A 15,777-nucleotide genomic window follows, 5' to 3' on the forward strand; every position below is an offset into this window, starting at 1 on the left:
AGAACCAGGGGATGAGCGAGTGACGTCAGGACTTTAGAACCAGGGGATGAGAGAGTGATGTCAGGACTTTAGAACCAGGGGATGAGCGAGTGACATCAGGACTTTAGAACCAGGGGATGAGAGAGTGACATCAGGACTTTAGAACCAGGGGATGAGAGAGTGATGTCAGGACTTTAGAACCAGGGGATGAGAGAGTGACATCAGGACTTTAGAACCAGGGGATGAGAGAGTGACGTCAGGACTTTGGTACAGATATCACCGTCTGTCTGCTGTCTCTGTGCATGTGCGTGTGTGTGTGCGTGTGTGTGTGTGCGTGTGTGCCCGTGCATGTGTGTGTGTGTGTGTGTGCGTGCCCGTGCGTGTGTGTGTGTGCATGCCCGTGTGTGTGTGTGCGTGCCTGTGCGTGTGTGTGTGTGTGCGTGCCCGTGCGTGTGTGTGTGTGCGTGCCCGTGCGTGTGTGTGTGTGTGTGTGTGTGTGTGTTTACCTGTGCACGGCGGGCGTTGAAGCTCTCCTTCTCTCTAGAGATGCTGTTCTCCATCACCTCCTCTCTCACCACACGGAGGCGCTGTTGCACCTGATCCAGCTGAGACCTGACGTCCTCTGACAGGACGCACGACTCCTGAGTCTGACAGACAGACAGACAGACAGACAGGTAAGCAGAGAGACAGACAGACAGACAGACAGACAGACAGACAGACAGACAGACTAGTAGGACTAGTTGTCTTTGTCCGCGGCGTAAACGTCTTTAAATAAATACTTTCTGAAAAGTCTATGAGGAAAATGAACGGGGATTTCTTTTCCGGGTCTCTCGAGGGGGCGGAGCTGCGAGGCTCTATAGGGGCTGATTGGTCCAAAGCCTGTTAATAAAGTATTCAATCAATCAATAAACAGCCTGTACTCTTTTCCAAGTGTCTGTTTTCACACCTGAATGAGACGAGTACAGACATTAAATGTAGATTTCTTTATAATTTCTTTTTTTTGTTGGTGAAAACCGATTAAATAATGTGTATTATTTTGAGAGCGTTCCGATACCGATTATCCTACCGATTAATGGAGCATCCCTACTTGAAACACCAGAAAGGGTTCCCGCCCTGAATGGGTCAGAGGTCACTGACCTTGCGTTTGTTCATGTCCAGGGCAAGGTATATTAAATGGAAGCAAGGTCACCGACGTCATTTTCGCTATCACGCAATTCCAGACGGCAGATTCGTCGCACCATGGGAGCCAAACTGCACCCGGAAGTTCAGCAGAATGCACTGGAGTCAATGAGAGCTCAGTGACCAGCTCTATTTATATATAAAATACATTGGAGTCGATGAGAGCTCAATGACCAGCTCTATTTATATATAAAATACACTGGAGTCGATGAGAGCTCAGTGACCAGCTCTATTTATATATAAAATACACTGGAGTCGATGAGAGCTCAGTGACCAGCTCTATTTATATATAAAATACACTGGAGTCGATGAGAGCTCAGTGACGAGCTCTATTTATATATAAAATACATTGGAGTCAATGAGAGCTCAGTGACCAGCTCTATTTATATATAAAATACACTGGAGTCAATGAGAGCTCAGTGACCAGCTCTATTTATATATAAAATACACTGGAGTCAATGAGAGCTCAGTGACCAGCTCTATTTATATATAAAATACACTGGAGTCAATGAGAGCTCAGTGACCAGCTCTATTTATATTTATTACATGGCTTGGTTGAATGCTTGATTCTGATTGGTCAATCGCTTAATTCAGAGGTGTGTTATCTCATCATAATGACCGCTCCGCTGTATAACAGACCGCTGCCTAATCAAACCCTCTGAGCACCAGCTGCACGGCTGCGCCCGCTTGATTTACTGCTGTTTCCAACATGACAGCCATGTAAACACACACACTAGTGACACACAATGTCATTTACAGCTAAACGTTGCTCTCAAAAATGTTTTTGAAAACATTTGAGCGAGAAATAGGCAAAGCAGGACCCGAAAATGGATTCTATTTGATCAACTCACTTCCTTGTTTTCCGACAGTGCTGCAGCCCTGCAGAGCGAACTTATGGAATACTTTTTTTGTTGTGTTTTGGGTAAATGTATTAATTTAATTTTAGTTAGCCATGTAATAAGCGGGATAATATCTGGCTAGGTGGTCATTGTCGGGATATAATTCACCTTCAGGGAGTGTAACCACCTTGGCTTCGCCTCGGTGGTTAAACTCCCTGTCGGTGAATTATCTCCCGACAATGACCACCTAGCCAGATATTATCCCTTACATAAAATACACTGGAGTCAATGAGAGCTCAGTGACCAGCTCTATTTATATATAAAATACACTGGAGTCAATGAGAGCTCAGTGACCAGCTCTATTTATATATAAAATACACTGGAGTCGATGAGAGCTCAGTGACCAGCTCTATTTATATATAAAATACACTGGAGTCAATGAGAGCTCAGTGACCAGCTCTATTTATATATAAAATACACTGGAGTCGATGAGAGCTCAGTGACCAGCTCTATTTATATATAAAATACACTGGAGTCAATGAGAGCTCAGTGACCAGCTCTATTTATATATAAAATACACTGGAGTCAATGAGAGCTCAGTGACCAGCTCTATTTATATATAAAATACATTGGAGTCAATGAGAGCTCAGTGACCAGCTCTATTTATATATAAAATACATTGGAGTCAATGAGAGCTCAGTGACCAGCTCTATTTATATATAAAATACACTGGAGTCGATGAGAGCTCAGTGACCAGCTCTATTTATATATAAAATACACTGTAGTCAATGAGAGCTCAGTGACCAGCTCTATTTATATATAAAATACATTGGAGTCAATGAGAGCTCAGTGACCAGCTCTATTTATATATAAAATACACTGGAGTCAATGCGAGCCCAGTGACCAGCTCTATTTATATATAAAATACATTGGAGTCAATGAGAGCTCAGTGACCAGCTCTATTTATATATAAAATACATTGGAGTCAATGAGAGCTCAGTGACCAGCTCTATTTATATATAAAATACACTGGAGTCAATGAGAGCTCAGTGACCAGCTCTATTTATATATAAAATACACTGGAGTCAATGGGAGCTCAGTGACCAGCTCTATTTATATATAAAATACATTGGAGTCAATGCGAGCTCAGTGACCAGCTCTATTTATAGCTTGTAGGTCTGCCATTTTTGAAACATCGTAAAAATGTTGCGCTTTGAATATATATTATTTCGTTTTTAACTCAAATCTTTGCTTCTTGGGGGAAGTCCCTGGAACAATTAACATATTTTCAGATGGGGGTCGGCGGCCAAATACATATATTTTTGGCGGTCCTGGACATGGAAATGTTTGAGAACGACAGGGATTTTTTACAGAAAACTGTCAGGATTTAGAAGACTTTTGTAGAATCGTCCTCAGGTCTAAATGGGTTCAATCCTCTGCAAGTGATTAGAAAACAACCTGTGATAATTATGTCTTCTTTCATGTGCCTCAACCGACTATATGACAAAAGGTCTCAATGGTTGATAAATACTGTTTGTTGTGAGCTGGTCACGCCGGCTCCGTTCACTGCTTTGTATTCATGGAACTATGAGCTGGTCCAGCCGGCTCCGTTCACTGCTTTGTATTCATGGAACTATGAGCTGGTCACGCCGGCTCCATTCACTGCTTTGTATTCATGGAACTATGAGCTGGTCCAGCCGGCTCCATTCACTGCTTTGTATTCATGGAACTATGAGCTGGTCCAGCCGGCTCCATTCACTGCTTTGTATTCATGGAACTATGAGCTGGTCCAGCCGGCTCCGTTCACTGCTTTGTATTCATGGAACTATGAGCTGGTCCAGCCGGCTCCGTTCACTGCTTTGTATTCATGGAACTATGAGCTGGTCCAGCCGGCTCCGTTCACTGCTTTGTATTCATGGAACTATGAGCTGGTCCAGCCGGCTCCATTCACTGCTTTGTATTCATGGAACTATGAGCTGGTCCAGCCGGCTCCATTCACTGCTTTGTATTCATGGAACTATGAGCTGGTCCAGCCGGCTCCATTCACTGCTTTGTATTAATGGAACTATGAGCTGGTCCAGCCGGCTCCATTCACTGCTTTGTATTCATGGAACTATGAGCTGGTCCAGCCGGCTCCATTCACTGCTTTGTATTCATGGAACTATGAGCTGGTCCAGCCGGCTCCATTCACTGCTTTGTATTCATGGAACTATGAGCTGGTCCAGCCGGCTCCATTCACTGCTTTGTATTCATGGAACTATGAGCTGGTCCAGTCGGCTCCGTTCACTGCTTTGTATTCATGGAACTATGAGCTGGTCCAGCCGGCTCCATTCACTGCTTTGTATTCATGGAACTATGAGCTGGTCCAGCCGGCTCCATTCACTGCTTTGTATTCATGGAACTATGAGCTGGTCCAGCCGGCTCCGTTCACTGCTTTGTATTCATGTAACTATGAGCTGGTCCAGCCGGCTCCGTTCACTGCTTTGTATTCATGGAACTATGAGCTGGTCCAGCCGGCTCCGTTCACTGCTTTGTATTCATGGAACTATGAGCTGGTCCAGCCGGCTCCATTCACTGCTTTGTATTCATGGAACTATGAGCTGGTCCAGCCGGCTCCATTCACTGCTTTGTATTCATGGAACTATGAGCTGGTCCAGCCGGCTCCGTTCACTGCTTTGTATTCATGGAACTATGAGCTGGTCCAGCCGGCTCCATTCACTGCTTTGTATTCATGGAACTATGAGCTGGTCCAGCCGGCTCCATTCACTGCTTTGTATTCATGGAACTATGAGCTGGTCCAGCCGGCTCCATTCACTGCTTTGTATTAATGGAACTATGAGCTGGTCCAGCCGGCTCCATTCACTGCTTTGTATTCATGGAACTATGAGCTGGTCCAGCCGGCTCCATTCACTGCTTTGTATTCATGGAACTATGAGCTGGTCCAGCCGGCTCCATTCACTGCTTTGTATTCATGGAACTATGAGCTGGTCCAGCCGGCTCCATTCACTGCTTTGTATTCATGGAACTATGAGCTGGTCCAGTCGGCTCCGTTCACTGCTTTGTATTCATGGAACTATGAGCTGGTCCAGCCGGCTCCATTCACTGCTTTGTATTCATGGAACTATGAGCTGGTCCAGCCGGCTCCATTCACTGCTTTGTATTCATGGAACTATGAGCTGGTCCAGCCGGCTCCGTTCACTGCTTTGTATTCATGTAACTATGAGCTGGTCCAGCCGGCTCCGTTCACTGCTTTGTATTCATGGAACTATGAGCTGGTCCAGCCGGCTCCGTTCACTGCTTTGTATTCATGGAACTATGAGCTGGTCCAGCCGGCTCCATTCACTGCTTTGTATTCATGGAACTATGAGCTGGTCCAGCCGGCTCCATTCACTGCTTTGTATTCATGGAACTATGAGCTGGTCCAGCCGGCTCCGTTCACTGCTTTGTATTCATGGAACTATGAGCTGGTCCAGCCGGCTCCATTCACTGCTCTGTATTCATGGAACTATGAGCTGGTCCAGCCGGCTCCATTCACTGCTTTGTATTCATGGAACTATGAGCTGGTCCAGCCGGCTCCATTCACTGCTTTGTATTCATGGAACTATGAGCTGGTCCAGCCGGCTGCATTCACTGCTTTGTATTCATGGAACTATGAGCTGGTCCAGCCGGCTCCATTCACTGCTTTGTATTAATGGAACTTCCGGTGCGAGATTTGGCTCCCATGAAAGTGTCATGGCGGCGCAGCACAGTCACGTGACCATGACACTTCCTTCTCTGATCTTCCTTGGGCCTGGGTCCTCAGGGGTTAGAGGTCATTAGAGGTCAGAGGTCACTGACCTTGCGTTTGTTCATGTCCAGGGCCTGGGTCCTCAGGGGTTAGAGGTCAGAGGTCACTGACCTTGCGTTTGTTCATGTCCAGGGCCTGGGTCCTCAGGGGTTAGAGGTCAGAGGTCACTGACCTTGCGTTTGTTCATGTCCAGGGCCTGGGTCCTCAGGGGTTAGAGGTCAGAGGTCACTGACCTTGCGTTTGTTCATGTCCAGGGCCTGGGTCCTCAGGGGTTAGAGGTCAGAGGTCACTGACCTTGCGTTTGTTCATGTCCAGGGCCTGGGTCCTCAGGGGTTAGAGGTCAGAGGTCACTGACCTTGCGTTTGTTCATGTCCAGGGCCTGGGTCCTCAGGGGTTAGAGGTCAGAGGTCACTGACCTTGCGTTTGTTCATGTCCAGGGCCTGGGTCCTCAGTGCCAGCTCTCTCTCTGCAGTGTTGATGGTTCCCTGAAGGAGGCGCTCTTTCTCCTCCAGCTTCCTCACCACCTGCAGCTGGGCATCCACCTAGAGGAAGGAAGGAACGCCCAAATATGGTCATTACACCACCTGACAGGAAGGAAGGAACGCCCTATAGAACACCATAGTGTGTGTTCATAAGCTGTGTGTGTGTGTGTGTGTGTGTGTGTGTGTGTGTGTGTGTGTGTGTGTGTGTGTGTGTGCGTGCGTGCGTGCGTGTGTGTGTGTGTATTAACCTGTGTTTTCAGAGCTAACTAGGGCTGCAACTAACGATTATTTTCATAATCGATTCATCAGGCGATTATTTAAACGATTAATCGATTAATCGGATGATGATGGTTGGGGGGGGGGCAGGAACGCACAGGAACCGCCCCGCGTCCGAAACAGTTGAGAAATGACAGAGTTACCGTGTGGGGGTCCCTCTACTGTACTGTACTGTACTGTCACTGTACTGTACTGGCACACCTGAAATCACCATACAGTTAATATGTGCGTGTGTGTTTGTGTGTGTGTTAGGTTGCGCACAGGTGGTGAAAAACAACCATGCTGTTTTCGTGCTCAGACCCACACACCCACCCAGCCATCCACACACATAGCTCCGTAAGGGAGTGGTTGCACCAAAAACAGACAGTTTTCTGAAAAGCTCCATGTTTCTATATCAGTGGTTCTCAACCCATTTCATGTCAAGGATCGCCAGAATTATTTTGAATTGGCCGCCGACCCCCATCTGAAAATATGTTGTTCCAGGGACCCCCATCTGAAAATATGTTGTTCCAGGGACCCCCATCTGAAAATATGTTGTTCCAGGGACCCCCATCAGAAAATATGTTGTTCCAGGGACCCCCATCTGAAAATATGTTGTTCCAGGGACCCCCATCTGAAAATATGTTGTTCCAGGGACCCCCATCTGAAAATATGTTGTTCCAGGGACCCCCATCTGAAAATATGTTGTTCAAGGGACCCCCATCTGAAAATATGTTGTTTCAGGGACCCCATGGAAGTAAATATATAATATAAAATATATATTCAAAGATTTGCGTCACATTTGAACGATTTTTAAAGAATAGCAGACCTACAAGCTCGTAGAGCTTGTAGGTCTGCTGTTTTTCCAACAGCTAAGGTATAACATAAGGCTTAAAACACCAAAAGGGGTTCCCGTCCTGAATGGGTTCAGTACTCTTTCCGCAGCGGAAGGTCTGATGATGAGAAGTTCATTTTAAATATTAAAAGCTCCTTATTTTATCCCCTTTTTTATCCAATTTCATTTCATTGTCATGCCTAAATTACCACAATAATAATAGCCTGAAACGATTTTGAAAAAAAATATCAAATTACAAAATGTTCCTAATTTTGCTCATTAGGAATACAACATTTTGTTCTATTCAAACACATTCTAATATTATCTACCGTTCATCGTTTTGAAATCAAAATGTTGACCGTGTATAGCTGTGACTGCCTTTCTGTCCATTTATATCTCTGGGACCCCCATTTATTATTATTTTTGAGGTGCAACCACTCCAAGGAACAGCAATGTCCGTGTTAAGCTACCTATGTCAGGGGTTCTCAACGTTTTTGGCCGGGGACCCCCGGAAATGCTTTGGCAATGTCTCGGGACCCCCGCCCCGCCCCCTCCCGACCCCCAATATAAATTGACTACTACAATAACCTTAAACCATTTTGGGCGGGAACCCCTTTTGATGTTTTAAGCATTGTTATAATTTAGCTATTGAAAAATAGCAGATCTACAAGCTCGTAGCGCGCCACCGAGTGGCGCGCTACGAGCTTGTAGATCTGCTATTTTTGAAAAATCGTGAAAATAAAATGTAAAAAAAAATCTTTTTTTTTTTTTTTTTTTGAAAATAATTTGGGGACCCCCTCAAATAATTTGGCGACCCCCCGAGGGGTCGCGACCCACGGGTTGAGAACCCCTGACCTATGTGACTATGAGTACCAGTAGGGGCAAAAGTGGTGCTGTTGTGCCAGAAACAGAGAGAGAGAGATAGTGCTGCACTGTTGCCTGCTAATGAGAGAGAGAGAGAGAGAGAGAGAGAGAGAGAGAGAGAGAGAGAGAGAGAGAGAGAGAGAGAGAGAGAGAGGGAGGGGGGGGGGGGGGCAGGGGGAGAGGGGAGTTGCACCACTCAGTTCACACGGGTGTGATTTTATTGTAAAATCAATGTCAATTTAACTCTGAGAGTCCATTTGGTTCCATTTTTGCACTTTGTTACAGACCCTCAACCGCAAGCTCACTGTGTGTGTGTGCGTGTGTGTGTGTGCGTGCGCGTGCATGTGTGCGTGCGTGCGTGCGTGTGTGTAATAACCTGTGTCTTCAGGGTCAGTAGCTGGTCAGCCAGCTCCTCCTTCTCCTCCTTCAGTAGTTTGTGGATCTGGTTGGATTTGATCCTCTCGCTCATCAGTTTGAAGTTGGCGTCGTCTTTCTCTCTGAGCTGCTGCATGAGGCGGATGTTCTGCTCCTGCATGTCCTCGAAGGCCTGGCCGGTGACGTCCATCTCACTGAGGAGAGCATCCTCCTCCTGTTAACATATCATTATTATTATTATTAATGTCCTCGAAGGCCTGGCCGGTGACGTCCATCTCACTGAGGAGAGCATCCTCCTCCTGTTAACATATCATTATTATTATTATTAATGTCCTCGAAGGCCTGGCCGGTGACGTCCATCTCACTGAGGAGAGCATCCTCCTCCTGTTAACATATCATTATTATTAATGTCCTCGAAGGCCTGGCCGGTGACGTCCATCTCACTGAGGAGAGCATCCTCCTCCTGTTAACATATCATTATTATTATTATTAATGTCCTCGAAGGCCTGGCCGGTGACGTCCATCTCACTGAGGAGAGCATCCTCCTCCTGTTAACATATTATTATTATTAATGTCCTCGAAGGCCTGGCCGGTGACGTCCATCTCACTGAGGAGAGCATCCTCCTCCTTTAAATAAACATTATTATTATTACTTGTGCAAGCAGAGCGCGCAAGTACTAGTTTCGCCCAGGACGATGCGTACGCACCGTCCCAGGACGATGCGTACGCACCGTCCCAGGACGATGCGTACGCACCGTCCCAGGACGATGCGTATGCACCGTCCCAGCAAATGACGTAATGACTACTCGTGCCTGATACGGAAGTGGTGCCACATACATGTATACATAGGAGCATTACCTCTAATCCTCCCGACACTAAAACATAGTGTCATCATTGAGAGCTAGTCATCATTGAGAGCTAGTCATCATTGAGAGCTAGTCATCATTGAGAGTTAGTCATCATTGAGAGCTAGTCATCATTGAGAGCTAGTCATCATTGAGAGCTAGTCATCATTGAGAGCTAGTCATCATTGAGAGTTAGTCATCATTGAGAGCTAGTCATCATTGAGAGCTAGTCATCATTGAGAGCTAGTCATCAATCATCATTGAGAGCTAGTCATCAATCATCATTGAGAGCTAGTCATCATTGAGAGCTAGTCATCATTGAGAGCTAGTCATCATTGAGAGTTAGTCATCATTGAGAGCTAGTCATCATTGAGAGCTAGTCATCATTGCTCCACAGGCTGGGAGCACCGCTCCACAGGCTGGGAGCACCGCTCCACAGGCTGGGAGCGTCGCTCCACAGGCTGGGAGCGTCGCTCCACAGGCTGGGAGCGCCGCTCCACAGGCTGGGAGCGTCGCTCCACAGGCTGGGAGCGCCGCTCCACAGGCTGGGAGCGTCGCTCCACAGGCTGGGAGCGTCGCTCCACAGGCTGGGAGCACCGCTCCACAGGCTGGGAGCGCCGCTCCACAGGCTGGGAGCGGTGCTCCACAGCCTGGGAGCATCGCTCCACAGCCTGGGAGCATCGCTCCACAGCCTGGGAGCATCGCTCCACAGCCTGGGAGCATCGCTCCACAGGCTGGGAGCGCCGCTCCACAGGCTGGGAGCGGTGCTCCACAGCCTGGGAGCGTCGCTCCACAGCCTGGGAGCGTCGCTCCACAGCCTGGGAGCGTCGCTCCACAGGCTGGGAGCGGTGCTCCACAGCCTGGGAGCGTCGCTCCACAGCCTGGGAGCGTCGCTCCACAGGCTGGGAGCGCCGCTCCACAGGCTGGGAGCGGTGCTCCACAGGCTGGGAGCGGTGCTCCACAGCCTGGGAGCGTCGCTCCACAGCCTGGGAGCGTCGCTCCACAGGCTGGGAGCGCCGCTCCACAGGCTGGGAGCGGTGCTCCACAGCCTGGGAGCATCGCTCCACAGCCTGGGAGCATCGCTCCACAGCCTGGGAGCATCGCTCCACAGCCTGGGAGCATCGCTCCACAGCCTGGGAGCATCGCTCCACAGCCTGGGAGCATCGCTCCACAGGCTGGGAGCATCGCTCCACAGGCTGGGAGCGCCGCTCCACAGGCTGGGAGCGCCGCTCCACAGCCTGGGAGCGTCGTTCCACAGGCTGGGAGCGGTGCTCCACAGCCTGGGAGCGCCGCTCCACAGGCTGGGAGCGTCGCTCCACAGGCTGGGAGCACCGCTCCACAGGCTGGGAGCACCGCTCCACAGGCTGGGAGCACCGCTCCACAGGCTGGGAGCATCGCTCCACAGGCTGGGAGCATCGCTCCACAGGCTGGGAGCACCGCTCCACAGGCTGGGAGCACCGCTCCACAGGCTGGGAGCGCCGCTCCACAGGCTGGGAGCGCCGCTCCACAGCCTGGGAGCGTCGTTCCACAGGCTGGGAGCGGTGCTCCACAGCCTGGGAGCGCCGCTCCACAGGCTGGGAGCGTCGCTCCACAGGCTGGGAGCACCGCTCCACAGGCTGGGAGCACCGCTCCACAGGCTGGGAGCACCGCTCCACAGGCTGGGAGCACCGCTCCACAGGCTGGGAGCGCCGCTCCACAGGCTGGGAGCGCCGCTCCACAGCCTGGGAGCGTCGTTCCACAGGCTGGGAGCATCGCTCCACAGGCTGGGAGCACCGCTCCACAGGCTGGGAGCATCGCTCCACAGGCTGGGAGCGGTGCTCCACAGCCTGGGAGCGGTGCTCCACAGCCTGGGAGCGCCGCTCCACAGGCTGGGAGCGTCGCTCCACAGGCTGGGAGCACCGCTCCACAGGCTGGGAGCACCGCTCCACAGGCTGGGAGCACCGCTCCACAGGCTGGGAGCACCGCTCCACAGGCTGGGAGCGCCGCTCCACAGGCTGGGAGCGCCGCTCCACAGCCTGGGAGCGTCGTTCCACAGGCTGGGAGCATCGCTCCACAGGCTGGGAGCGTCGCTCCACAGGCTGGGAGCACCGTTCCACAGGCTGGGAGCGCCGCTCCACAGGCTGGGAGCGCCGCTCCACAGCCTGGGAGCGTCGTTCCACAGGCTGGGAGCATCGCTCCACAGGCTGGGAGCGCCGCTCCACAGGCTGGGAGCACCGCTCCACAGGCTGGGAGCACCGCTCCACAGGCTGGGAGCACCGCTCCACAGGCTGGGAGCATCGCTCCACAGGCTGGGAGCATCGCTCCACAGGCTGGGAGCACCGCTCCACAGGCTGGGAGCACCGCTCCACAGGCTGGGAGCGCCGCTCCACAGGCTGGGAGCGCCGCTCCACAGCCTGGGAGCGTCGTTCCACAGGCTGGGAGCGGTGCTCCACAGCCTGGGAGCGCCGCTCCACAGGCTGGGAGCGTCGCTCCACAGGCTGGGAGCACCGCTCCACAGGCTGGGAGCACCGCTCCACAGGCTGGGAGCACCGCTCCACAGGCTGGGAGCACCGCTCCACAGGCTGGGAGCGCCGCTCCACAGGCTGGGAGCGCCGCTCCACAGCCTGGGAGCGTCGTTCCACAGGCTGGGAGCATCGCTCCACAGGCTGGGAGCACCGCTCCACAGGCTGGGAGCATCGCTCCACAGGCTGGGAGCATCGCTCCACAGGCTGGGAGCGGTGCTCCACAGCCTGGGAGCGCCGCTCCACAGGCTGGGAGCGTCGCTCCACAGGCTGGGAGCACCGCTCCACAGGCTGGGAGCACCGCTCCACAGGCTGGGAGCACCGCTCCACAGGCTGGGAGCACCGCTCCACAGGCTGGGAGCGCCGCTCCACAGGCTGGGAGCGCCGCTCCACAGCCTGGGAGCGTCGTTCCACAGGCTGGGAGCATCGCTCCACAGGCTGGGAGCGTCGCTCCACAGGCTGGGAGCACCGTTCCACAGGCTGGGAGCGCCGCTCCACAGGCTGGGAGCGCCGCTCCACAGCCTGGGAGCGTCGTTCCACAGGCTGGGAGCATCGCTCCACAGGCTGGGAGCACCGCTCCACAGGCTGGGAGCACCGCTCCACAGGAGCATCCTGTCCGTCGCTAAATGTGCTCCGCTGCTATAAATCGCCGGGATTTAATGGATTAAATAACACACACACACACACACACACACACACACACACACACACACACACACACACACACACACACACACACACACACACACACACACACACACACACACACACACACACACACACACACACACACACACACACACACACACACACACACACACACACACACCTGTTTAGCGATAGACAGCTTCTTGTTCAGGATGTCGATCTGTTCCTCCACAGAGCGGATCTTCCTCAGAGCCTCCTCGTCAGCCATCTTCTTCCCCTCCCTCCTCTCCCTCTCCTCCAGGTCCCTGAGACGCTGCCTCAGCTCCTCCGCCTGTTCGAGGATGATTATTATTATTATTATTATTATTATAACATCATTAACATCCTCTCCCTCTCCTCCAGGCTGTCTGAGACGCTGCAGCAGACCGTGGCGCGCTACGAGCTTGTAGATCTGCTATTTTTCAATAGCTAAAGCATAACATCATGATAACACCAAAAGGGGTTCTCGCCCAAAATGGGTTAATCCAGAGAATTTTAGGGCCGATTCATAGTCCTATTTTACCGTCAGAAATTTTCAGTAGCACCGAAGAGCCGACTTTAGGACGGTACCCTCCCCCCCGAACCCCAAATGATGTCACATTGTAGTCTCTACAGAGCCCAATGACGTCACATTGTAGTCTCTACAGAGCCCAATGACGTCACATTGTAGTCTCTACAGAGCCCAATGACGTCACATTGTAGTCTCTACAGAGCCCAATGATGTCACATTGTAGTCTCTACAGAGCCCAATGACGTCACATTGTAGTCTCTACAGAGCCCAATGATGTCACATTGTAGTCTCTACAGAGCCCAATGACGTCACATTGTAGTCTCTACAGAGCCCAATGACGTCACATTGTAGTCTCTACAGAGCCCAATGATGTCACATTGTAGTCTCTACAGAGCCCAATGACGTCACATTGTAGTCTCTACAGAGCCCAATGACGTCACATTGTAGTCTCTACAGAGCCCAATGACGTCACATTGTAGTCTCTACAGAGCCCAATGACGTCACATTGTAGTCTCTACAGAGCCGAGTCACATTGTAGTCTCTACAGAGCCCAATGACATCACATTGTAGTCTCTACAGAGCCCAATGACGTCACATTGTAGTCTCTACAGAGCCCAATGACATCACATTGTAGTCTCTACAGAGCCCAACCCACTTTTATTCGGCTCAAAAACAGGAGAATGAATCGCACCTTACAGTAAGCAAGAACAACACATGGTGATACATCACATACATAGAGATTGTACCAGGGCAGGAATTTCACGGCGGCCATGGCCGTCGTTGCCCCTCTCTTTGGCCGTGTGCCCCTCGAAAAAGTATAGCCCATACGGCCACAGTGGCCGTGGTGCCCCGACTGGCGCCCACAGAAGTTCATTTTACCGTTTTCCATCTGCGCAATTTTCCAGTCATTACGGTAACCAATGTTCCTCTCGCGTCCCGCGCAGAACAAATCTGTGTTGTAGTTGTGTTGCCATTTGCAAAGTGGTTTGATTCTTTTGCAGTACTTTGCCTTAATAACTACCCCCGCTAACTACCCCCGCACGCACGCACACACACACACACACACACACACACACACACACACACACACACACACACACACACACACACACACACACACACACACACACACACACACACACACACACACACACACACACACACACACACACACACACACACACACACACACACACACACACACACACACACACACACACACACACACACACACACGCCTCCTCCTCCGCGCCGGGATCAGCCTTCCATTTCGACATCCCGCCACTCCGACATTGGCTTCTAATGGTCGGAATGGCGGTACTTAACATTTTTTGCAAAAGTACCGCCATACCGACACGGGAAAGTACCGCCATTCCGACACGGGACGTCGCAGCCACGTCGCAGCCACATGCATATACTCAACACGCACATCTGAATATGGTTGTTGTTATTGTTGTTGTTGTTATTGTTATTGTTATTATTATTATTATTATTACTGGTGGTCCTTCATTTAAACATTAATGATACACGCGCGCTCTCTCTTTCTCTCACGCTTTCTCTCGTTCTCTCTCTCTCTCTCTCTCTCTCTCTCTCTGCACGCAACACGCACATTAGTAGTAGATTATTGTTATTGTTATTGTTAAACATTAATGATACACGCGCGCTCTCTCTCTTTCTCTCGCTCTCTCTCTCTCTCTCTCTATGATTTCAACAGATCCAATCAAAAGTATTATTATTATTAGTAGTAGGCACACACACACACACACACACACACACACACACACACACACACACACACACACACACACACACACACACACACACACACACACACACACACACACACACACACACACACACACACACACACACACACACACACACACACTGATGTATACGGCCTTGCATAGGCCAAATTGGGGCCTTTTGCTTGATGAAGCGTGACATAATATGCGATCACATTCTATACGCAGACTAGGCCTTCCCTTGAAAACGAGACAAAGGCATGTTGGAAAGGCCTTACCCTTAAGTTATATGTAATGAATGTATGTCCCATTAATCATGAGGCCTATCAATAGTATACATAACAATTAGCCTAATATTTCCAGCAAGCATTATAGATATCATTTTGACTGATAAAAAAAGTTTAATTGGGGAGGGGTTCTAACCTGGCGGCACTGAGACAGCTTCCTAAAGTTGTCTTCGGTCCCGAAGACAACGTAGCCGTTGGGGATGTTGAGCTTCGATAAAAACTCGTCGCCCCCCCCCCCCCCCAGGTCACGGTCCAGTCTCCAACACCGGCCATGTCTCGGAGGGAACGGAAGATGGCATGCATGTAAGCCTGCATGTTCTCGTCAATTTGCCGGGCTAACGGGCGGCTGTATAACACGGCAGACTGAGTCACGGATGTGGGGGAAAGAAATACTATAAAAACTATAGCCTATACTTAATTCAGGTGATATGCGTTCAAATTGATTTGGTTCTGTGCAAAGTGATTGGCCACTACTAATTAATATAGGTTCTGTGCAAAGTGATTGGCCACTACTAATTAATATAGGTTCTGTGCAAAGTGATTGGCCACTACTAATTAATATAGGTTCTGTGAAAAGTGATTGGCCACTACTAATTAATATAGGTT

At 50.5% G+C, this 15,777-nt stretch overlaps 1 protein-coding gene across 1 annotated transcript in view; it reads right to left on the reverse strand.

The window, feature by feature from the left end:
• Positions 1-14,512, reverse strand: part of LOC306918675 (E3 ubiquitin-protein ligase BRE1A-like) — a gene marked incomplete at its 5' end in the record, with an annotated part of 33,104 nt that extends 18,592 nt beyond the window's left edge. Inside the window, 5 exons of the mRNA XM_079531558.1 lie at positions 486-626; positions 6,201-6,326; positions 8,597-8,809; positions 12,771-12,920; positions 14,507-14,512. Of these exons, the coding sequence (XP_079387684.1) occupies positions 486-626; positions 6,201-6,326; positions 8,597-8,809; positions 12,771-12,920; positions 14,507-14,512 (636 nt within the window). The remainder of the gene's footprint in view (positions 1-485; positions 627-6,200; positions 6,327-8,596; positions 8,810-12,770; positions 12,921-14,506) is intronic.
• Between the last annotated feature and the right edge of the window lie 1,265 nt (positions 14,513-15,777).

This window comes from Electrona antarctica (genome assembly GCF_951216825.1).
Source record: "Electrona antarctica genome assembly, contig: scaffold_457, whole genome shotgun sequence".
NCBI lineage: Eukaryota > Metazoa > Chordata > Actinopteri > Myctophiformes > Myctophidae > Electrona > Electrona antarctica.